Raw genomic sequence first — 26,408 nt, forward strand, 5'->3', positions numbered from 1 at the left:
TGTATGCTACACAAGACAAGAGTAACTCTGAGTATGTGAAGGTTCTGGCATGGGTGCTGGGTCAAGCATTCAGATATAAAACAACATCTTTAATACAAACACAACTATACATGAAGCCATGACATTGCTTCATGTAAGTAACACATATCACAAACACACTTCACAATCAATGTTGCCTGTTGTAAACAGCATTTAAATAGCGTACAGCTTTAGTGCCCATTTTAAACAGCATTTAAACAGCGTACTGCTTTAGTGCCCATTTTAAACAGCATTTAAACAGCGTACTGCTTTAGTGCCCATTTTAAACAGCATTTAAACAGCGTACTGCTTTAGTGCCCATTTTAAACAGCATTTAAACAGCGTACTGCTTTAGTGCCCATTTTAAACAGCATTTAAACAGCGTACTGCTTTAGTGCCCATTTTAAACAGCATTTAAACAGCGTACTGCTTTAGTGCCCATTTTAAACAGCATTTAAACAGCGTACTGCTTTAGTGCCCATTTTAAACAGTATTTAAACAGCGTACTGCTTTAGTGCCCATTTGAAACAGCATTTAAACAGCGTACTGCTTTAGTGCCCATTTTAAACAGCATTTAAACAGCGTACTGCTTTGGCTGGTTCTTGAGGCTCAGAGATCTCTCTGTCTGTGAGATCACATGTGCTGCTCTGTTGTTTAGCAGTCTGCATTCATGAAGCACATCTGTATGGAGACCAGAATGATCAGATTGTTTAGTTAGTTAGTTACATTTTCTCCAAGATCGTCAAAACCTAAATCAGGCATCAAGAGTCGTTCCGTGTCATTTCAGCAAGCCATGACACCCACCATATCAGATTGTTCTGAAATCATTTCTGTTTTTAGAAACAGATAAGATTAGCATTCCTGCAACATTATTTTGTTGAAATATAATTAGATCTCTGAGAAATTAAGCTAATTGATTGCACCCAAATTGGCCATTTTAATTTATAGGATTCATATAATATTCAATAAATATCATACCTAACATCCAATTTGGACCAAATATTTTTCTTACAATGAGTTAGACATGAGGAATCCAAAGTAAAGCCACCTAAGGACCCCCCCACATTCCACTCCAACACCACCCCAACAACGAGTATACAGTATTAGTTCTCTATGTCTGACAAGTAGTATAGTGGCTTATGAAATTATTCACCCCCCTTGGTACATTTTCCACCCCCAAAATGATTAATGCCCTCCTTGGTCCGTGAGTTTTGGTGGGCGGCCCTCTCTGTGGAGTGTACGGCTTAAAGTGGTCCTATGGACAGATACTCCAATCTCCGCTGTGGAGCTTTGCAGCTCCTTCAGGGTTATCTTTGGTCTCTTTGTTGCCTCTCTGATTAATGCCCTCCTTGCCTGGTCTGTGATTTTTGGTGGGAGGCCCTCTCTTGGCAGGTTTGTTGTGGTGCCATATTCTTTCCATTTTTTAATAATGGATTTAATGGTGCTCCGTGGGATGTTCAAAGTTTCAGATATTTTTTTATAACCCAACCCTGATCTGTACTTCTCCACAACCTTGTCCCTGACCTGTTTGGAGAGCTCCTTGGTCTTCATGGTGCCGCTTGCTTGGTGGTGCCCCTTGCTTAGTGGTGTTGCAGACTCTGGGGCCTTTCAGAACAGGTGTATATATACTGAGATCATGTGACAGATCATGTGACACTTAGATTGCACACAAGTGGACTTTATTTAACTAATTATGTGACTTCTGAAGGTAATTGGTTGCACCAGATCTTATTTAGGGGCTTCATAGCAAAGGGGGTGAATACATATGCATGCACCACTTTTCCGTTATTTATTTTTTAGAATTTTTTGAAAACAAGTTATTATTTTAATTTCACTTCACCAATTTGGACTATTTTGTGTATGTCCATTACATGAAATCCAAATAAAAATCAATTTAAATTACAGGTTGTAATGCAACAAAATTTAAAAAATGCCAAGGGGGATGAATACTTTTGCAAGGCACTGTATGGAGCTGCTGCTTGGAGTATTGTTTCTTCATCCTATGTAATGTATTCTCAGTGAATTTTGTGATGTTTTTTTCCCTCCGTTCAGAGAAATTAGTCATTGTAGTTGTACTGTTTCAAATGCTAACTTTTTTGCATTTGTGGCACAAATCCAATGCAAGTCAATGGTACCTACACTGAGTATACAAAACATTAAGAAGACCTGCTCTTTCCATGACATAGACTGGTCAGGTGAAACCTGTTAAATCCAGTGAGTGACAGCTAACTTGGCTGACTTGACTTGGCTGCAAGTTGAGGACACACAGGCTACACCCCCTAACCCCTCAGCGCGCTGCTCCTAATCTGCAGCTTTTTTGCAGTGAGAACGTGCAGGGAGGTATTTTGCGAACATCTACTTAGGCATATTAAAACACTTAAGATGTTTCAGAGTATCATCCGATCCGACTATCAACTGTCAACTTACAGATACAATTAGGAATATGAGTATAACCATGTCGGCACAGCCCTACTACAGAGGACCATGTTCTACAGAGGACCATGTTCTACAGAGGACCATGTTCTACAGAGGACCATGTTCTACAGAGGACCCTGTTCTACAGAGGACCCTGTTCTACAGAGGACCATGTTCTACAGAGGACCATGTTCTACAGAGGACCATGTTCTACAGAGGACCATGTTCTACAGAGGACCATGTTCTACAGAGGACCGTGTTCTACAGAGGACCCTGTTCTACAGAGGACCATGTTCTACAGAGGACCATGTTCTACAGAGGACCATGTTCTACAGAGGACCCTGTTCTACAGAGGACCCTGTTCTACAGAGGACCATGTTCTACAGAGGACCCTGTTCTACAGAGGACCATGTTCTACAGAGGACCATGTTCTACAGAGGACCATGTTCTACAGAGGACCATGTTCTACTAACTGATATACAGAGGACCATGTTCTACAGAGGACCATGTTCTACAGAGGACCGTGTTCTACAGAGGACCGTGTTCTACAGAGGACCGTATTCTACAGAGGACCGTGTTCTACAGAGGACCATGTTCTACAGAGGACCATGTTCTACAGAGGACCCTGTTCTACAGAGGACCGTGTTCTACAGAGGACCGTATTCTACAGAGGACCGTGTTCTACAGAGGACCATGTTCTACAGAGGACCCTGTTCTACAGAGGACCATGTTCTACAGAGGACCCTGTTCTACAGAGGACCATGTTCTACAGAGGACCATGTTCTACAGAGGACCATGTTCTACAGAGGACCATGTTCTACTAACTGATATACAGAGGACCATGTTCTACAGAGGACCATGTTCTACAGAGGACCGTGTTCTACAGAGGACCGTGTTCTACAGAGGACCGTATTCTACAGAGGACCGTGTTCTACAGAGGACCATGTTCTACAGAGGACCATGTTCTACAGAGGACCGTGTTCTACAGAGGACCGTGTTCTACAGAGGACCATGTTCTACACACCCCTAGTATTCACCCTCTGAATGGCACACATACACAATCCATGTCTCAACCTGTCTCCTCCCCTTCCTCTACACCGATGAAGTGGATGTAACAGGTGACATCAATAAGGGATCATAGCTTTCACCTGGATTCACCTGTTCAGTCTGTCATGGAAAGAGCAGGTGTTCATAATGTTTTGTATGCTCAGTGTAGGTACCATTGACTTGCATTGGATTAGTGCCACAAATGCTAAAATGTTAGCATTTGAAACAGTAAACAACTAAACCAAAGCATGGATTGCTGTCATACCTTGTCCATAGACTGCTGACAGGGTGAGGAAACCAACGTGTTTTTGTCATGTGGGTGAACTATCCCTTTAACATGGGGAGGGGGACAGCACCATCTAGCAGTCAGAACCTTGTAATATCAGGATGTAGGAATGGACATAAACCTAACAACTTCAATGACTAATTTCTCTGAACAGGGGGGAAAAAACCCCCACCAAATTCACTGAGAATACATTACATAGGATGAAGAAACAATACTCCAAGCAGCAGCTCCATATTATTACAAGGTTCTGACTGCTAGATGGTGCTGTCCCCCCCAATACATTACATTGGATGAAGAAACAATACTGCTGCTCTTTAATTATTTGTTATTTTTCATTTTTTCATTTTCATTTTTGTAACTTATCTATTTTTTTACTCTAACTCATTGTTAGAAAAATGTTTGGTCCAAATTGGATGTTAGGTACTATATTTATTGAATATTATATGAATCCTATAAATTAAAATGGTGAATTTGGGTGCAATCAATTAGCTTAATTTTTCAGAGATCAAATAATATTTCAACAAAAGAATGTTGCAGGAATGCTAATCTTATCTGTTTCTAAAAACAGAAAAAATGTCAGAACAATCTGAGATGGTGGGTGTCGAAATCCACTTTCTTGTGCTTTTTGAGGTGGAATGACCCATTAGGAAGATGGGAAGCTATTCAAACGTACATTATTGTATTAGTTCCAGTTAAGTACAGTCTATTTAATATTCATGTAACGTTAATGTATGTAACATTTATAATAACACAATATGGACGTATTCTCACCATTGAATTGTTTGTAGGCCTCGTCTATAATGGCGTTGTTGGATCTCTTGATCTCCCAGAAGTCGTTGTCGACCCAGGGCTTACAGTCAGGCAGCTCTGGTAGCTGGCCATTCCTATAGAAACCATCTGAACAGGGACATAAGAGGACATTCTGGGTCAAACACTATTTTACAGTTTTCAAATATACCTTCAGCAAAGACCATATGGTCACTCCATTTCAATACATTTGGCTGCTCAAAAGTCCAATCTAGTTCTTCTCTGTTCTGAAAATGTAAAATAGTTGCAAGCTAGTAAGAAATACCTTTGATAGTTTCATCAATGTCTTTGCATAATTGATATAAATCGCTCCCACGTCCAACCACTCTTTCACCTAAAACACAACAGTGAGCAGGACAGATCATTGTAACTTGACAAACACTGGACTTTAAAACCTCTATTGAAGCATGTTATTAATACAAATGTCTCACCATCCAACACTGATGTTAGGGAACATCTCCAGCAGAATGTTATTAATATAAATGTCTCACCATCCAACACTCTGATGTTAGGGAACATCTCCAGCAGAATGTTTCTGTACGATGAGTTCTTACAGACTGAAAAACAAAAACAATCAATCAATCAATCAATTTTATTTTATATAGCCCTTCTTACATCAGCTAATATCTCGAAGTGCTGTACAGAAACCCAGCCTAAAACCCCAAACAGCTAGTAATGCAGGTGTAGAAGCACGGTGGCTAGGAAAAACTCCCTAGAAAGGCAAAAACCTAGGAAGAAACCTAGAGAGGAACCAGGCTATGAGGGGTGGCCAGTCCTCTTCTGGCTGTGCCGGGTGGAGATTATAACAGAACCATGCCAAGATGTTCAAAAATGTTCATAAGTGACAAGCATGGTCAAATAATAATCAGGAATAAATCTCAGTTGGCTTTTCATAGCCGATCATTAAGAGTTTGAAAACAGCAGGTCTGGGACAGGTAGGGGTTCCATAACCGCAGGCAGAACAGTTTAAACTGGAATAGCAGCAAGGCCAGGCGGACTGGGGACAGCAAGGAGTCACCACGGCCGGTAGTCCCGACGTATGGTCCTAGGGCTCAGGTCTCTCAGTTGGCTTTTCATAGCCGATCATTAAGAGTTGAAAACAGCAGGTCTGGGACAGGTAGGGGTTTCGTAGCCGCAGGCAGAACAGTTGAAACTGGAATAGCAGCAAGGCCAGGCGGACTGGGGACAGCAAGGTGTCATCATGCCCGGTAGTCCTGACGTATGGTCCTAGGGCTCAGGTTCTCAGAGAGAAAGAGAGAACGAGAGAATTAGAGAGAGCATACTTAAATTCACACAGGACACTGGATAAGACAGGAGAAGTACTCCAGGTATAACCAACTAACCCCAGCCCCCCGACACATAAACTACTGCAGCATAAATACTGGAGGCTGAGACAGGAGCGGTCCGGAGACACTGTGGCCCCATCCGAAGAAACCCCCGGACAGGGCCAAACAGGAAGGATATAACCCCACCCACTCCGCCAAAGCACAGCCCCCGCACCACTAGAGGGATATCCCCAACCACCAACTTACAATCCTGAGACAAGGCCGAGTATAGCCCACAGAGGTCTCCACCACAGCACAAACCAAGGGGGGGGCGCCAACCCAGACAGGAAGATCACGTCAGTAACTCAACCCACTCAAGTGACGCACCCCTCCCAGGGACGGCATGAAAGAGCACCAGCAAGCCAGTGACTCAGCCCCTGCAACAGGGTTAGAGGCAGAGAACCCCAGTGGAGAGGGGAACCGGCCTGGCAGAGACAGCAAGGGCTGTTCGTTGCTCCAGCCTTTCCGTTCACCTTCACACTCCTGGGCCAGACTACACTCAATCATATGACCTACTGAAGAGATAAGTCTTCAGTAAAGACTTAAAGGTTGAGACTGAGTCTGCGTCTCTCACATGGGTAGGCAGACTGTTCCATAAAAATGGAGATCTATAGGAGAAAGCCCTGCCTCCCGCTGTTTGCTTAGAAATTCTAGGGACAATTAGGAGGCCTGCGTCTTGTGACCGTAGCGTACGTATTGGTATGTACGGCAGGACCAACTCGGAAAGATAGGTAGGAGCAAGCCCATGTAACGCTTTATAGGTTAACAGTAAAACCTTGAAATCAGCCCTTGCCTTAACAGGAAGCCAGTGTAGGGAAGCTAGCACTGGAGTAATATGATCAAATTTCTTGGTTCTAGTCAGGATTCTAGCAGCCGTATTTAGCACTAACTGAAGTTTATTTAGTGCTTTATCCGGGTAGCCGGAAAATAGAGCATTGCAGTAGTCTAACCTAGAAGTAACAAATGCATGGATTAATTTTTCTGCATCATTTTTGGACAGAAAATTTCTGATTTTTGCAATGTTACGTAGATGGAAAAAAGCTGTCCTTGAAACAGTCTTGATATGTTCGTCAAAAGAGAGATCAGGGTCAAGAGTAACGCCTAGGTCCTTCACAGTTTTATTTGAGACGACTTTACAACCATCAAGATGAATTGTCAGATTTAACAGAAGATCTCTTTGTTTCTTGGGACCTAGAACAAGCATCTCTGTTTTGTCCGAGTTTAAAAGTAAAAAGTTTTTTGCCATCCACTTTCTTATGTCTGAAACACAGGCTTCTAGCGAGGGCAATTTTGGGGCTTCACCATGCTTCATTGAAATGTACAGCTGTGTGTCATCCGCATAGCAGTGAAAGTTAACATTATGTTTTCGAATAACATCCCCAAGAGGTAAAATATATAGTGAAAACAATAGTGGTCCTAAAACGGAACCTTGAGGAACACCGAAATGTACAGTTGATTTGTCGGAGGACAGACCATTCACAGAGACAAACTGATATCTTTCCGACAGGTAGGATCTAAACCAGGCCAGAACTTGTCCGTGTAGACCAATTTGGGTTTCCAGTCTCTCCAAAAGAATGTGGTGATCGATGGTGTCAAAGGCAGCACTAAGGTCTAGTAGCACGAGGACAGATGCAGAGCCTCGGTCTGATGCCATTAAAAGGTCATTTACCACCTTCACAAGTGCAGTCTCAGTGCTATGATGGGGTCTAAAACCAGACTGAAGCATTTCGTATACATTGTTTGTCTTCAGAAAGGCAGTGAGTTGCTGCGCAACAGCTTTTTCTAAAAATTTTGAGAGGAATGGAAGATTCGATATAGGCCGATAGTTTTTTATATTTTCCGGGTCAAGGTTTGGCTTTTTCAAGAGAGGCTTTATCACTGCCACTTTTAGTGAGTTTGGTACACATCCGGTGGATAGAGAGCTGTTTATTATGTTCAACATAGGAGGGCCAAGCACAGGAAGCAGCTCCTTCAGCAGTTTAGTAGGAATAGGATCCAGTATGCAGCTTGAAGGTTTAGAGGCCATGATTATTTTCATCATTGTGTCAAGAGATATAGTACTAAAACACTTAAGTGTCTCTCCCGATCCCAGGCCCTCGCAGAGCTGTGCAGATCCAGGACAGCTAAGCCCTGGAGGAATACGCAGATTCAAAGAGGAGTCCGTAATTTGCTTTCTAATGGTCATGATCTTTTCCTCAAAGAAGTTCATGAATTTATCACTGCTGAAGTGAAAGCCATCCTCTCTTGGGGAATGCTGCTTTTTAGTTAGCTTTGCAACAGTATCAAAAAGAAATTTTGGATTGTTCTTATTTTCCTCGATTAAGTTGGAAAAGTAGGATGATCGAGCAGCAGTGAGGGCTCTTCGGTACTGCACGGTACTGTCTTTCCAAGCTAGTCGGAAGACTTCCAGTTTGGTGTGGCGCCATTTCCGTTCCAATTTCCTGGAAGCTTGCTTCAAAGCTCGGGTATTTTCTGTATACCAGGGAGCTAGTTTCTTATGACAAATGTTTTTCGTTTTTAGGGGTGCAACTGCATCTAGGGTATTGCGCAAGGTTAAATTGAGTTCCTCAGTTAAGTGGTTAACTGATTTTTGTCCTCTGACGTCCTTGGGTAGGCAGAAGGAGTCTGGAAGGGCATCAATGAATTTTTGTGTTGTCTGAGAATTTATAGCACGACTTTTGATGCTCCTTGGTTGGGGTCTGAGCAGATTATTTGTTGCGATTGCAAACGTAATAAAATGGTGGTCCGATAGTCCAGGATTTTGTGGAAAAACATTAAGATCTACAACATTTATTCCATGGGACAAAACTAGGTCCAGAGTATGACCGTGGCAGTGAGTAGGTCCAGAGACATGTTGGACAAAACCCACTGAGTCGATAATGGCTCCGAAAGACTTTTGGAGTGGGTCTGTGGACTTCTCCATGTGAATATTAAAATCACCAAAAATTAGAATATGATCTGCTATGACTACAAGGTCTGATAGGAATTCAGGAAACTCAGAGAGGAACGCTGTATATGGCCCAGGAGGCCTGTAAACAGTAGCTATAAAAAGTGATTGAGTAGGCTGCATAGATTTCATGACTAGAAGCTCAAAAGATGAAAACGCCATTTTTTTTTTTGTAAATTGAAATTTGCTATCGTAAATGTTAGCAACACCTCCGCCTTTGCGGGATGCACGGGGAATATGGTCACTAGTGTAACCAGGAGGTGAGGCCTCATTTAACACAGCAAATTCATCAGGCTTAAGCCATGTTTCAGTCAGGCCAATCACATCAAGATTATGATCAGTGATTAGTTCATTGACTATGACTGCCTTTGAAGTGAGGGATCTAACATTAAGTAACCCTATTTTGAGATGTGTGGTATCACAATCTCTTTCAATAATGGCAGGAATGGAGGAGGTCTTTATCCTAATAAGATTGCTAGGGTGAACACCGCCATGTTTAGTTTTGCCCAACCTAGGTCGAGGCACAGACACAGTCTCAATGGGTATGGCTGAGCTGACTACACTGACTGTGCTATTGGCAGACTCCACTAAGCTGGCAGGTTGGCTAACAGCCTGCTGCCTGGCCTGCACCCTATTTCACTGTGGGGCTAGAGGAGTTAGAGCCCTATCTATGTTGGTAGATAAGAGGAGAGCACCCCTCCAGCTAGGATGGAGTCCGTCACTCCTCAGCAGGTCAGGCTTGATCCTGTTTGTGGGTGAGTCCCAGAAAGAGGGCCAATTATCCACAAATGTTATCTTTTGGGAGGGGCAGAAAACAGTTTTCAACCAGCGATTGAGTGCTGAGACTCTGCTGTAGAGCTCGTCACTTCCCCTAACTGGGAGGGGGCCAGAGACAATTACTCGATGCCGACACATCTTTCTAGCTGATTTACACGCTGAAGCTATGTTGCACTTGGTGACCTCTGACTGTTTCATCCTAACATCGTTGGTGCCGACGTGGATAACAATATCTCTATACTCTCTACACTCGCCAGTTTTAGCTTTAGCCAGCACCATCTTTAGATTAGCCTTAACGTCGGTAGCCCTGCCCCCTGGTAAACAGTGTATGATCGCTGGGTGATTCGTTTTAAGTCTAATACTGCGGGTAATGGAGTCGCCAATGACTAGGGTTTTCAATTTGTCAGAGCTAATGGTGGGAGCCTTCGGAGTCTCAGACCCCGTAACGGGAGGAGTAGAGACAAGAGAAGACTCAGACTCAGACTCCGACTCGCTACATAATGGGGAAAACCGGTTGAAAGTTTCTGTCGGCTGAATGAGCGACACCGGTTGAGCATTCCAACAGTATTTCCCTCCAGAAGCCATGAGAAAGTTGTCCGGCTGCGGGGACTGTGCGGGGGGATTTATACTAACGTTACTGTCTGTACTTACTGGTGGCACAGACGCTGTTTCTTCCTTTCCTACACTGATATTGCCCTTGCCTAACGATTGCGTCTGAAGCTGGGCTTGTAGCACAGCTATTTTCGCCGTAAGGCGAGAATTCTCCTGTATATTATGAGTACAGCGACTGCAATTAGAAGACATCATGTTAATGTTACTACTTAGCTTCGGCTGTTGAAGATGTTGAAGATGTTGACGAATCATGTCCAGATAAAGCGTCCGGAGTGAAAAAGTTGAATAAGGGAAAAAAGTTGCGATGGAAAAAAGGAAAATAACGTTGGCAGCTAAAACGCACAGGAAAATGACTCTTCTGTCTCGGGATAAACGTCCGGGGTGAAAAAGTTTAACGAAAAAAGATGAGTGAGGACAAAACTAAAAAGTTGGTAAATTTGTTGAACACAGAGATTGATTAAACGTTTATTAAAAGTAAAACGTGAATAGTTTGGCAGGTAGCCAAGTAGCAACAAACAGCACAGCAACGACAGCACGGAGACAATGCGGAAGCGAGACGGAAGTCACGTGTTACAACAACACATTATTAAACCATCTGTACTTCAAGCATTAGTAATTTAAAAAACAACAACAATGTAATGGAATGACTGACCTGGGTTGGTGTAGTTATAGGTGTTGTCTTTCAGGCGAATATTCTCCAGCTTCCTCAACGACTGAAGGCAGTGGATGTTGTCAATGCTGTTGATAATTAAAAACAGACAACTTTTAATACCTCAAACAGTCTCTAGACTGATAATTCTACAGTGAGAGGTTAAGACAATACATTTAGTTTATTTGCAAATGTAATGCATACAAATTATGTTTACCAGAGCATTCACATTTTAAGAATGTGCACATACACTGCTAACCCACCGCTAGCCCACCGCTAGCCCACTGCTAACCCACTGCTAACCCACTGCTAACCCACTGCTAACCCACTGCTAGCCCACTGCTAACCCACTGCTAACCCACTGCTAACCCACTGCTAACCCACTGCTAGCCCAATGCTAACCCACTGCTAACCCACTGCTAACCCACTGCTAACCCACTGCTAGCCCAATGCTAACCCACTGCTAACCCACTGCTAACCCACTGCTAGCCCACTGCTAACCCACTGCTAGCCCACTGCTAACCCACTGCTAACCCACTGCTAGCCCACTGCTAACCCACTGCTAACCCACTGCTAACCCACTGCTAACCCACTGCTAGCCCACTGCTAACCCACTGCTAACCCAATGCTAACCCACTGCTAACCCACTGCTAGCCCACTGCTAACCCACTGCTAGCCCAATGCTAACCCACTGCTAACCCACTGCTAACCCACTGCTAGCCCACTGCTAACCCACTGCTAACCCACTGCTAACCCAATGCTAACCCACCGCTAACCCAATGCTAACCCACCGCTAACCCACCGCTAGCACACCGCTAACCCACCGCTAACCCACCGCTAACCCACCGCTAGCCCACCGCTAACCCACCGCTAACCCACCGCTAGCCCACCGCTAACCCACCGCTAACCCACCGCTAGCCCAATGCTAACCCACTGCTAACCCACTGCTAACCCACTGCTAGCCCACTGCTAGCCCAATGCTAACCCACTGCTAGCCCAATGCTAACCCACTGCTAACCCACTGCTAACCCACTGTTAATAGACCTGTTATTAGACCTGTTATTAGACCTGTTATTAGACCTGTTAATAGACCTGTTAATATACCTGTTATTAGACCTGTTAATAGACCTGTTAATAGACCTGTTATTAGACCTGTTAATAGACCTGTTAATAGACCTGTTAATAGACCTGTTAATAGACCTGTTATTAGACCTGTTATTAGACCTGTTAATAGACCTGTTAATATACCTGTTATTAGACCTGTTAATAGACCTGTTATTAGACCTGTTAATAGACCTGTTATTAGACCTGTTATTAGACCTGTTAATAGACCTGTTAATAGACCTGTTAATAGACCTGTTAATAAACCTGTTAATAGACCTGTTAATAGACACTGTTCCTGTCCACAGTATGGATTACATAGTAAATACATGTTTACCTGGATATGATATCACAGTACTGTAAATAGTAAATACATGTTTACCTGGATATGAGGTTCCCAGCCACATTTAGGCTCTGTAAACCATCACAGATGGAAATGGCTTCTAAAAACAGACCAATCAGAAAGACATTTAGGCTAGAGGGACACTGTTTACATACCATCAAACAGTGGGCTACCAACACACGCAAACAGTGAAGCAAATGCATCCCATGACAGTTTCACATTGAGTATCTGTACGGTAATAATCTGTACCTAAGTTAGAGATCCTGTTGGCTGACACATTGAGAATCTTTAGTAGTCTCAGAGAGGAGAGAGGACCCAGGTTAGTGATGTTGTTACCAGACAGATCCAGTCTCTCCAGATTGACACACTCCCCGATACAGCCTAGATCATAGATCCCTGGAGAACCCAGACATAAGACAGCCCTGCTGGTTAAACAACAAGCTAGCAGGCCTTAATCATGACCAAGACGAAGCTAGAGAGTATTACTTCTGTCTTGTATTATTATCTAGAGAGAAAGATTAGAAGCTGATGATGTCATCTGATCTTACCAAGACCTCGGAGCTTCAGGAACAGAATAGATTCCAGATCAAACTCTCCGGTCCGGGACTTCAGTAGCACAGCCGTCACCTTGGAGACTCTTTCTGATTCTGGAAGAAGAAGAAGAAGAAGAAGAAGAAGGAGAAGAAGAAGGAGAAGGAGAAGGAGAAGGAGAAGGAGAAGGAGGAGAAGAAGAAGAAGAAGAAGAAGGAGAAGGAGAAGGAGAAGAAGAGTGTGAGTGAGGCAGAAAGAGGATGTCTGCACTGGAACACCTCTTTATTCTTAAAATCAAATCATATTTTATTTGTCACATGCTTCGTGGACAACAGGTGTTGACTAACAGTGAAATGCTTATTTACGGCTCCTTTTCCAACAATGCAGAGTTAAAAATTAGATATTAAAAAAAAAAAAAAAAATTGAAATAGTGACACAGTGAATAATGACTAAAAATAACAAGTAAAAATAACATGGCTATATACAGGGAGTAGAAAATAACATGGCTATATACAGGGAGTACCAGTACTGAGTCGATTTGCATGGGTACCAGGTAATTACATGGCTATATACAGGGAGTACCAGGTAATAACATGGCTATATACAGGGAGTACCAGGTAATAACATGGCTATATACAGGGAGTACCAGGTAATAACATGGCTATATACAGGGAGTACCAGGTAATAACATGGCTATATACAGGGAGTACCAGGTAATAACATGGCTATATACAGGGAGTACCAGGTAATAACATGGCTATATACAGGGAGTACCAGGTAATAACATGGCTATATACAGGGAGTACCAGGTAATAACATGGCTATATACAGGGAGTACCAGTACTGAGTCAATGTGCAGGGGTAGGAGGTAATTGAGGTATCTACAGTGCCTTCAGAAAGTATTCATACCCCTCGACTTACAGCCCGAATTCTAAATGGATTAAATATTTTTTTCCTCACCCATCTACACACAATATTGATTCCAAGATGGCGTAGCAGTGCGGTCGTGTTTTCTGTAGTGTCCTCATGTAAATATCCAGTTTTTTGTCTTTTTTGTATATATTTCTCAATCTCACTTTCCATCCTTTAACTAAATATACTTTTCTGCAACCGGCCTCACCCAATGTGGAACAGATTCTGTTGTTTCTTCATATATTTTTATCCAGAACCTCTGGTTGAAACTAGCCAGCTAACTAGCTACTTGCTATTACCCACTGTTAGCGGTCTTCACCATTGTCTGTGGCCGTGGCACTACCTACCAGCCAGCTCAATTGTCGGCCAGTCTGCACATCGCGCTATCGAGCCAGAGAATATCGGATTTTCTGCCAGAATCACTGAATCACTGGACCTTAACACCAGACCATCGCAACTAGCTAGCTGCAATTGAATGGCTGTTGTCATTGTTGGCTAATCACCACTGTCGTGAAGCTAACCTCAGTGAGCCTTGAGCTAGCCTCGAGCCAGGCCCATCTCCCAGCTATCTAACTCTCTGTCAACCAAATGCAAATAAATTCATTAAAAATCCTACAATGTGATTTCTGGATTTTTTTTTCCTCATTTTGTCTGTCATAGTTGACGTGTACCTATGATGAAAATTACAGGCCTCTCTCATCTTTTTAAGTGGGAGAACTTGCACAATTGGTGGCTGACTAAATACTTTTTTTCCCCACTGTATATATTCTTAAATCCCATTCCTTACTAGTTTTGTGTGTATTGGGTATATGTTGTGAAATTGTGAGATATTACTTGGTAGATATTACTGCACTGTCGGAGCTAGAAGCACAAGCATTTGGCTACACCCGCAATAACATCTGCTAAACACGTGTATGTGACAAATAACATTTGATCCGATTTTGATTTTGATTTGAAAACATGTTTTTAGACATTTTTACACATTTATTGAAAATGAAATACAAAAATATCTCATTTACATAAGTATTCACACCCCTGAGTCAGTACTTTGTAGAAGCACCTTTGGCAGCGATTACAGCTGTGAGTCTTTCTGGGTAAGTCTCTAAGAGCTTTCCACACCTGGATTACAACATTTGCCCATTATTCTTTTCAAAATTCTTCAAGCTCTGTCAAATTGGTTGTTGATGATTGTCTTGTAAATGGGCAGAGTTCTTAATGTGACATATAGCATCAGTATGTAATATAAAATATAAATTTTTTCATAAATGTAAGCCACCACAAAACAATTTAATCAATTTAGAATTGTTTCCATGCACAGGAATAATTGGATTTTAACTGATTAAGGCAGTAGGCAGATTATGCAATAGTGATGTAAACTTCTTACTCTGCTTATCTTAACCCTCTATAGTCGATATCCGCGCCCCTGCGGAACTCTAATTAGCATAACAAAAAAATCCCCATAAAAATCTGTCGGTTTAAGCTAGAGATATATATATATATATATATATAGAGAGAGATATCTGTCAGTTTAAGCTAGAGATATCTGTCAGTTTAAGCTAGAGATATCTGTCAGTTTAAGCTAGAGATCTAGATGATGGATCAGTTTAAGCTAGAGAAGTTTAAGATTATATATATATATATATATAGAGAGAGAGAGAGAGAGAGATATCTGTCAGTTTAAGCTAGAGATATGTCAGTTTAAGCTAGATGCGAGCGATGTTTGTCAGACCATGAGACATCCCAAAAATAGGTCTTCTCACAAAATCTAATTAAAATAAAATGTTATTGTTCACGCATATTTAGCAGATGTTATTGTGGGTGTAGCGAAATGCTTGTGTTCCTAGCTCCAACAGTGCAGTAGTATCTAACAATTCACAATACACACAAATCTAAAAGTAAAATAATGGAATTAAGAAATATATAAATATTAGGACGAGCAATGTCGGAGTGGCATTGACTAAAATACAGTATAATAGAATACAGTATATATACATATGAAATAAGTAAAGCAGTATGTAAACATTATTAAAGTGACCAGTGTTCCATTATTAAAGTGGCCAGTGATTCCATGTCTATGTACAGTGGGGAAAAAAAGTATTTAGTCAGCCACCAATTGTGCAAGTTCTCCCACTTAAAAAGATGAGAGAGGCCTGTAATTTTCATCATAGGTACACGTCAACTATGACAGACAAAATGAGGAAAAAAAAATCCTGAAAATCACATTGTAGGATTTTTAATGAATTGATTTGCTAAATATGGTGGAAAATAAGTATTTGGTCAATAACAAAAGTTTCTCAATACTTTGTTATATACCCTTTGTTGGCAATGACACAGGTCAAACGTTGGTTTTTACACACTGTTGCTGGTATTTTGGCCCATTCCTCCATGCAGATCTCCTCTAGAGCAGTGATGTTTTGTGACTGTCGCTGGCCAACACAGACTTTCAACTCCCTCCAAAGATGTTCTATGGGGTTGAGATCTGGAGACTGGCTAGGCCACTCCAGGACCTTGAAATGCTTCTTACGAAGCCACTCCTTCGTTGCCCGGGCGGTGTGTTTGGGATCATTGTCATGCTGAAAGACCCAGCCACGTTTCATCTTCAATGCCCTTGCTGATGGAAGGAGGTTTTCACTCAAAATCTCACGATACATGGCCCCATTCATTCTTTCCTTTACACGGATCAGTCGTCCTGGTCCCTTTGCAGAAAAACAGCCCCAAAGCATGATGTTTCCACCCCCATGCTTCACAGTAGGTATGGTGTTCTTTGGATGCAACTCAGCATTCTTTGTCCTCCAAACACGACAAGTGTTTGGCTTAAGCAGGGGGACACGTCTGGCACTGCAGGATTTGAGTCCCTGGCAGCATAGTGTGTTACTGATGGTAGGCTTTGTTACTTTGGTCCCAGCTCTCTGCAGGTCATTCACTAGGTCCCCCCGTGTGGTTCTGGGATTTTTGCTCACCGTTCTTGTGATTATTTTGACCCCACGGGGTGAGATCTTGCGTGGAGCCCCAGATCGAGGGAGATTATCAGTGGTCTTCCATTTCCTAATAATTGCTCCCACAGTTGATTTCTTCAAACCAAGCTGCTTACCTATTGCAGATTCAGTCTTCCCAGCCTGGTGCAGGTCTACAATTTTGTTTCTGGTGTCCTTTGACAACTCTTTGGTCTTGGCCATAGTGGAGTTTGGAGTGTGAATGTTTGAGGTTGTGGACAGGTGTCTTTTATACTGATAACAAGTTCAAACAGGTGCCATTAATCCAGGTAACGAGTGGAGGACAGAGGAGCCTCTTAAAGAAGAAGTTACAGGTCTGTGAGAGCCAGAAATCTTGCTTGTTTGTAGGTGACCAAATACTTATTTTCCACCATAATTTGCAAATAAATTCATAAAAAATCCTACAATGTGATTTTCTGGAGAAAAAAAATCTCATTTTGTCTGTCATAGTTGACGTGTACCTATGATGAAAATTACAGGCCTCTCTCATCTTTTTAAGTGGGAGAACTTGCACAATTGGTGGCTGACTAAGTACTTTTTTCCCCCACTGTATTTAGGGCAGCAGCCTCTAAGGTGCAGGGTTGAGTAACCGGGTGGTAGCCGGCTAGTGATGGCTATTTAACAGTCTGATGGCCTTGCGATAGAAGCTGTTTTTCATTCTCTCGGTCCCAGCTTCTGGATGATAGCGGGGTGAACAGGCAGTGGCTCGGGTGCTGTAGGTGTCCTGAAGGGCAGGCAGTGTGCCCCCGGTCAGCTTTTCACCTTCTCCACTGCGGTCCTGTCGATGTGGATGGGGGCGTGCTCCCTCTGCTGTCTCCTGAAGTCCACGATTAGCTCCTTCGTTTTGTTGACGTTAAGAGAGAGGTTATTTTCCTGGCATCACTCCGCCGTCTGTAGCGTCCGAATGGTTTGGACTACAAACTAGTTAAACTATTAACTATTACCCCTCTATGGAAGGATGATACTCTCACGAACACAATGGTTTTCTCTGTTTTTCTCTACGACCCCCACAAGCGTCTTGGGACTCGTCTGAAGTCGGTACAGCCGATCTGCTAACTTCTGTCTGTAGCGTCCGAACAGTTTGGGCTAATTGCAGCAAGCCCCCCCCCCAAAAAAAAAAATTATACTTCAAGGGGTCTTTAAATTCAAAATCAAATAGCAAAATGATCCTTGTACCTTCTTAAGAGATTCCATATAGCTTAGAACCCATGGAGACAACCCTGAGATTCCATATAGCTTAGAACCCATGGTGAAAACCCTGAGATTCCATATAGCTTAGAACCCATGGTGAAAACCCTGAGATTCCATAAAGCTTAGAACCCATGGTGAAAACCCTGAGATTCCATAAAGCTTAGAACCCATGGAGACAACCCTGAGATTCCATATAGCTTAGAACCCATGGTGAAAACCCTGAGATTCCATAAAGCTTAGAACCCATGGTGAAAACCCTGAGATTCCATATAGCTTAGAACCCATGGTGAAAACCCTGAGATTCCATATAGCTTAGAACCCATGGTGAAAACCCTGAGATTCCATATAGATTAGAACCCATGGAGACAACCCTGAGATTCCATATAGCTTAGAACCCATGGTGAAAACCCTGAGATTCCATATAGCTTAGAACCCATGGTGAAAACCCTGAGATTCCATATAGCTTAGAACCCATGGTGAAAACCCTGAGATTCCATATAGCTTAGAACCCATGGTGAAAACCCTGAGATTCCATATAGCTTAGAACCCATGGTGAAAACCCTGAGATTCCATATAGCTTAGAACCCATGGAGACAACCCTGAGATTCCATATAGCTTAGAACCCATGGTGAAAACCCTGAGATTCCATATAGCTTAGAACCCATGGTGAAAACCCTGAGATTCCATATAGCTTAGAACCCATGGTGAAAACCCTGAGATTCCATATAGCTTAGAACCCATGGTGAAAACCCTGAGATTCCATATAGCTTAGAACCCATGGTGAAAACCCTGAGATTCCATATAGCTTAGAACCCATGGTGACAACCCTGAGATTCCATATAGCTTAGAACCCATGGTGACAACCCTGAGATTCCATAAAGCTTAGAACCCATGGAGACAACCCTGAGATTCCATAAAGCTTAGAACCCATGGAGACAACCCTGAGATTCCATAGAGCTTAGAACCCATGGTGAAAACCCTGAGATTCCATATAGCTTAGAACCCATGGAGACAACCCTGAGATTCCATAAAGCTTAGAACCCATGGTGAAAACCCTGAGATTCCATAAAGCTTAGAACCCATGGTGAAAACCCTGAGATTCCATAAAGCTTAGAACCCATGGAGACAACCCTGAGATTCCATAAAGCTTAGAACCCATGGAGACAACCCTGAGATTCCATAAAGCTTAGAACCCATGGTGAAAACCCTGAGATTCCATATAGCTTAGAACCCATGGAGACAACCCTGAGATTCCATAAAGCTTAGAACCCATGGTGACAACCCTGAGATTCCATAAAGCTTAGAACCCATGGTGAAAACCCTGAGATTCCATAAAGCTTAGAACCCATGGTGAAAACCCTGAGATTCCATAAAGCTTAGAACCCATGGAGACAACCCTGAGATTCCATATAGCTTAGAACCCATGGTGACAACCCTGAGATTCCATATAGCTTAGAACCCATGGTGACAACCCTGAGATTCCATATAGCTTAGAACCCATGGTGAAAACCCTGAGATTCCATATAGCTTAGAACCCATGGAGACAACCCTGAGATTCCATAAAGCTTAGAACCCATGGTGAAAACCTTGAGATTCCATAAAGCTTAGAACCCATGGTGAAAACCCTGAGATTCCATAAAGCTTAGAACCCATGGAGACGACCCTGAGATTCCATAAAGCTTAGAACCCATGGAGACAACCCTGAGATTCCATAAATCTTAGAACCCATGGTGAAAACCCTGAGATTCCATATAGCTTAGAACCCATGGAGACAACCCTGAGATTCCATATAGCTTAGAACCCATGGAGACAACCCTGAGATTCCATATAGCTTAGAACCCATGGAGACAACCCTGAGATTCCATATAGCTTAGAACCCATGGTGAAAACCCTGAGATTCCATATAGCTTAGAACCCATGGTGAAAACCCTGAGATTCCATAAAGCTTAGAACCCATGGTGAAAACCCTGAGATTCCATAAAGCTTAGAACCCATGGAGACAACCCTGAGATTCCATATAGCTTAGAACCCATGGTGAAAACCCTGAGATTCCATATAGCTTAGAACCCATGGTGAAAACCCTGAGATTCCATATAGCTTAGAACCCATGGTGAAAACCCTGAGATTCCATATAGCTTAGAACCCATGGTGAAAACCCTGAGATTCCATATAGCTTAGAACCCATGGTGACAACCCTGAGATTCCATATAGCTTAGAACCCATGGTGACAACCCTGAGATTCCATAAAGCTTAGAACCCATGGAGACAACCCTGAGATTCCATAAAGCTTAGAACCCATGGTGAAAACCTTGAGATTCCATAAAGCTTAGAACCCATGGTGAAAACCCTGAGATTCCATAAAGCTTAGAACCCATGGAGACGACCCTGAGATTCCATAAAGCTTAGAACCCATGGAGACAACCCTGAGATTCCATAAATCTTAGAACCCATGGTGAAAACCCTGAGATTCCATATAGCTTAGAACCCATGGAGACAACCCTGAGATTCCATATAGCTTAGAACCCATGGAGACAACCCTGAGATTCCATATAGCTTAGAACCCATGGAGACAACCCTGAGATTCCATATAGCTTAGAACCCATGGTGAAAACCCTGAGATTCCATATAGCTTAGAACCCATGGTGAAAACCCTGAGATTCCATAAAGCTTAGAACCCATGGTGAAAACCCTGAGATTCCATAAAGCTTAGAACCCATGGAGACAACCCTGAGATTCCATATAGCTTAGAACCCATGGTGAAAACCCTGAGATTCCATATAGCTTAGAACCCATGGTGAAAACCCTGAGATTCCATATAGCTTAGAACCCATGGTGAAAACCCTGAGATTCCATATAGCTTAGAACCCATGGTGAAAACCCTGAGATTCCATATAGCTTAGAACCCATGGTGACAACCCTGAGATTCCATATAGCTTAGAACCCATGGTGACAACCCTGAGATTCCATAAAGCTTAGAACCCATGGAGACAACCCTGAGATTCCATAAAGCTTAGAACCCATGGAGACAACCCTGAGATTCCATAAAGCTTAGAACCCATGGTGAAAACCCTGAGATTCCATATAGCTTAGAACCCATGGAGACAACCCTGAGATTCCATAAAGCTTAGAACCCATGGTGAAAACCCTGAGATTCCATAAAGCTTAGAACCCATGGTGAAAACCCTGAGATTCCATAAAGCTTAGAACCCATGGAGACAACCCTGAGATTCCATAAAGCTTAGAACCCATGGAGACAACCCTGAGATTCCATAAAGCTTAGAAACCATGGTGAAAACCCTGAGATTCCATATAGCTTAGAACCCATGGAGACAACCCTGAGATTCCATAAAGCTTAGAACCCATGGTGAAAACCCTGAGATTCCATAAAGCTTAGAACCCATGGTGAAAACCCTGAGATTCCATAAAGCTTAGAACCCATGGTGAAAACCCTGAGATTCCATAAAGCTTAGAACCCATGGAGACAACCCTGAGATTCCATATAGCTTAGAACCCATGGTGACAACCCTGAGATTCCATATAGCTTAGAACCCATGGTGACAACCCTGAGATTCCATATAGCTTAGAACCCATGGTGAAAACCCTGAGATTCCATATAGCTTAGAACCCATGGAGACAACCCTGAGATTCCATAAAGCTTAGAACCCATGGTGAAAACCCTGAGATTCCATAAAGCTTAGAACCCATGGTGAAAACCCTGAGATTCCATAAAGCTTAGAACCCATGGAGACAACCCTGAGATTCCATAAAGCTTAGAACCCATGGAGACAACCCTGAGATTCCATAAAGCTTAGAACCCATGGTGAAAACCCTGAGATTCCATATAGCTTAGAACCCATGGAGACAACCCTGAGATTCCATAAAGCTTAGAACCCATGGTGACAACCCTGAGATTCCATAAAGCTTAGAACCCATGGTGAAAACCCTGAGATTCCATAAAGCTTAGAACCCCATGGTGAAAACCCTGAGATTCCATATAGCTTAGAACCCATGGTGAAAACCCTGAGATTCCATATAGCTTAGAACCCATGGAGACAACCCTGAGATTCCATATAGCTTAGAACCCATGGAGACAACCCTGAGATTCCATATAGCTTAGAACCCATGGAGAACCACAGACAACCCTGAGTGGTTTTTTTCCTCTTCGGCAACGGATTTAGGAAGGACTGGGTGTATTGATACACCATCCAAAGTGTAATGAATAACTTCACCATGCTCAAAGGGTTATTCAGGGTTATTTTGGTTTTTTGTCATCTACCAATAGGTGCCCTTCTTTGTGAGTCATTGGAAAACCTCCCTGGTCTTTATGGTTGAATCTGTGTTTGAAATTCACTGAGTGACTGAGGAACCTTACAGATAATTGTATGTGTGGGGTACAGAGATGAGGTAGTCATTAAAAAATAATGTTAAACACTATTATTGCACATACAACTTATTATGTGACTTGTGCACATTTTTACTCGTGAACTTAACAAAGGGGTTGAATACTTATTGACTCAAGATTTTTCAGCGTTTCATTTTTTATTAATTTGTTGAAATTTAGAAAAACATAATTCCACTTTGACATTATGGGGTATTGTGTGTATGCCAGTGAAAAAAAAATATAAATGTAATCAATTTTAAAATCAGGCTGCCTGTTACACAATAAAAGTCAAGGGGCGTGAATACTTTCTGAAGGCATGCCCTGCACATATAGGAGGGTTGGGTTAAAGAGACTAGCAGCAGCGTATATGTTGACTGTGAAAGTGTTTGTGAGTGTGGCGTCAGTATGCATGTGTGTGCATGTTATGTGTGTGTGGGTGTATGTAGTGTGTGTGTGTGTGTGTGTGTTGGAGTGTCCGTGTAAGTGTGTGTGAGTGTGTAGGTAGACTCCAGTGTGTGTGAGTGTGTAGGTAGACTCCAGTGTGTGTGAGTGTGTAGGTAGACTCCAGTGTGTGTGCATAGAGTCAGTGCAAGAGAGTCAGTGCAGGTACCCTCTGTATTGCCTTATGGTCGGAGGCAGAGCAGTTCCATACCAGGCGGTGATGCAGCCAGTCAAGATGCTCTCAATGGTGCAGCTGTAGAAATGTTTGGGGATCTGAGGGCCCATGCCAAATCTTTTCAGCCTCCTGAGGGGGAAGAGGCATCGTTGTGCCCTCTTCACGACTGTGTGGGTGTGTGTGAACCATGATAGATCCTTAGTGATGTAGACACTGAGGAACTTGAAGCTCTCAACCCGCTCCACTACTGCCCCGTTCGATGTGAATGAGGTTGTGATCGGTCCTCCTTTTCTTGTAGTCCACGATCAGCTCCTTTGTCTTCCTGAAACACCACACGGCCAGGTCTCTGACCTCTTCCCTATAGGCTGTCTCATCGTAGTCAGTGATCAGGCCTACCACCGTCGTGTTGTCGGAAAACTTAATGATGGTGTTGGAGTCGTGCCTGGCCATGCAGTCATGGGTGAACAGGGAGTACAGGAGGGGACTGACCATGCACCCCTGAGGGGCCCCTGTGTTGAGGGTCAGCGTGGCAGATGTCTTGTTGCCTACCCTTACCACCTGGGGGTGGCCCGTCAGGAAGTCCAGGATCCAGTTGCAGAGGGAGGTGTTTAGTCCCAGGGACCTTAGCTTAGTGATGAACTTCGAGGGCACTACGGTGTTGAACACTGAGCTGTAGTCAATGAACAGCATTCTCATGTAGGTGTTCCTGTTGTCCAAGTGGGTTAGTTATAGGGTTGGGCAGTATACCGTATAAAATCCCATCAGTATGATTTTCCAATACCTGCAGTCAATTTGTGCACTAGATAATAGACCAAGCAGATCGCGTTCATCATTTCGCCTGTTAGATTATTTTTCAAGTTTACCAGTACCAGTTTCCCAAAACAGCAGTTTTAGCCAGTCACGTGTGTTTACAAAGAAGCACAAGGTGAGGTGATCAAGTTACACTTACAATAATCCTGATGTTTGCCAGCTATATATCTTATAACTATTAATTTAATTATCTAAGACAAATAAATTCTCTCCAGCTGGGTTTTGCTAAATTGCTAATGTTAGCTAAGTGGCTAACGTTAGCTTGCAAGCTCAAGCGTGTTGGTAAGAGCAGCAAAGACAACGTTAGCTTGCGAGCTCAGGCGTGTTGGTAAGAGCAGCAAAGACAACGTTAGCTTGCGAGCTCAGGCGTGTTGGTAAGAGCAGCAAAGACAACGTTAGCTTGCGAGCTCAGGCGTGTTGGTAAGAGCAGCAAAGACAACGTTAGCTTGCGAGCTCAAGCGTGTTGGTAAGAGCAGCAAAGACAACGTTAGCTTGCGAGCTCAGGCGTGTTGGTAAGAGCAGCAAAGACAACGTTAGCTTGCGAGCTCAGGCGTGTTGGTAACAGCAGCAAAGACAACGTTAGCTTGCGAGCTCAAGCGTGTTGGTAACAGCAGCAAAGACAACGTTAGCTTGCGAGCTCAAGCGTGTTGGTAACAGCAGCAAAGACAACGTTAGCTTGCGAGCTCAAGCGTGTTGGTAAGAGCAGCAAAGACAACGTTAGCTTGCGAGCTCAGGCGTGTTGGTAAGAGCAGCAAAGACAACGTTAGCTTGCGAGCTCAGGCGTGTTGGTAAGAGCAGCAAAGACAACGTTAGCTTGCGAGCTCAAGCGTGTTGGTAAGAGCAGCAAAGACAACGTTAGCTTGCGAGCTCAGGCGTGTTGGTAAGAGCAGCAAAGACAACGTTAGCTTGCGAGCTCAAGCGTGTTGGTAAGAGCAGCAAAGACAACGTTAGCTTGCGAGCTCAGGCGTGTTGGTAAGAGCAGCAAAGACAACGTTAGCTTGCGAGCTCAAGCGTGTTGGTAACAGCAGCAAAGACAACGTTAGCTTGCGAGCTCAGGCGTGTTGGTAAGAGCAGCAAAGACAACGTTAGCTTGCGAGCTCAAGCGTGTTGGTAAGAGCAGCAAAGACAACGTTAGCTTGCGAGCTCAGGCGTGTTGGTAACAGCAGCAAAGACAACGTTAGCTTGCGAGCTCAGGCGTGTTGGTAAGAGCAGCAAAGACAACGTTAGCTTGCGAGCTCAAGCGTGTTGGTAAGAGCAGCAAAGACAACGTTAGCTTGCGAGCTCAGGCGTGTTGGTAAGAGCAGCAAAGACAACGTTAGCTTGCGAGCTCAAGCGTATTGGTAAGAGCAGCAAAGACAACGTTAGCTTGCGAGCTCAGGCGTGTTGGTAAGAGCAGCAAAGACAACGTTAGCTTGCGAGCTCAAGCGTGTTGGTAAGAGCAGCAAAGACAACGTTAGCTTGCGAGCTCAGGCGTGTTGGTAAGAGCAGCAAAGACAACGTTAGCTTGCGAGCTCAAGCGTGTTGGTACCAGCAGCAAAGACAACGTTAGCTTGCGAGCTCAGGCGTGTTGGTAAGAGCAGCAAAGACAACGTTAGCTTGCGAGCTCAAGCGTGTTGGTAACAGCAGCAAAGACAACGTTAGCTTGCGAGCTCAGGCGTGTTGGTAAGAGCAGCAAAGACAATCCCCTACTGGATTAAGATCCCTGCTGTCTAATATGTGTTTTGTGCTGCGTTTTGAGATATTTGCATAACTTTATGAGCTGGGTTGTCTGTCTTAATAGTAAATGTTTGCATGCGCTCATTACCATTTACCTAGCATCTGCTATGAGGATACCTTAGTACTTGTTAGCATTTTGTTAGCATTCTGGTAAGTGCCGTTTTTTGGGACTTTTTTTCGTTCTAAAAAAAATGTGCGCCCCTTGTGTGCACTACTGTATATCCCAGGATGGCCCAGGATGGCACAGGATGGCCCAGGATGGCACAGGATGGCCCAGGATGGCACAGGATGGCACAGGATGGCCCAGGATGGCCCAGGGTGGCACAGGATGGCCCAGGATGGCACAGGATGGCCCAGGATGGCACAGGATGGCCCAGGATGGCACAGGATGGCAAAGGATGGCACAGGATGGCACAGGGTGGCACAGGATGGCACAGGGTGGCACAGGATGGCACAGGATGGCACAGGCGCGTAGGAAGGTATGGACATCTGGATACCGCCCATCCCCCTAACTAACCCCTCGGATGAGTCCCAAATGGCACCCTATTCCCTACATAGTGCACTACTTTAGACCAGGGCCCAGAGGGAAGAGGGGGCCATTTGGGTTGCAGCAAATGAGTCTTAGTCATTACTGCAGAAGTAGCAGCTGCATGAGGCTGAGATTCTGAGGAACCAAGGCCTCTGTCTCTTCTGCTTAGCCAGGAACGAGGTGGCAAACCACGTCTTTAGTTTGCACTCATTTTAATAATAATATCCCACAACACTGCTACTGCGCTGTCCTGCCTGCATGATCTAAGGAACAGGGTGCTACTACTAAACAGGGTTATACAGACTGTCTGCTACTGTGACTGTATTAGGTTCCTCTGTCTGCTACTGTGACTGTATTAGGTTCCCCTGTCTGCTACTGTGACTGTATTAGGTTCCTCTGTCT

General features: G+C 43.5%; 1 protein-coding gene across 1 annotated transcript; it reads right to left on the minus strand.

Annotated features, from left to right (window-relative positions):
* Positions 1-533: 533 nt before the first annotated feature.
* Positions 534-25,981, minus strand: LOC311134806 (leucine-rich repeat-containing protein 61-like; the record flags this gene model as incomplete). The annotated part of the gene is made up of 9 exons (XM_084168589.1): positions 534-699; positions 4,538-4,663; positions 4,839-4,907; positions 5,065-5,130; positions 10,887-10,972; positions 12,367-12,427; positions 12,577-12,723; positions 12,876-12,974; positions 25,693-25,981. 9 exons carry the CDS (start codon positions 25,979-25,981, stop codon positions 593-595), a joined length of 1,050 nt encoding a protein of 349 aa, XP_084024715.1. The 3' UTR covers positions 534-592.
* Between the last annotated feature and the right edge of the window lie 427 nt (positions 25,982-26,408).

Source organism: Coregonus lavaretus, assembly GCF_964263955.1.
Source record: "Coregonus lavaretus genome assembly, chromosome: 9".
NCBI lineage: Eukaryota > Metazoa > Chordata > Actinopteri > Salmoniformes > Salmonidae > Coregonus > Coregonus lavaretus.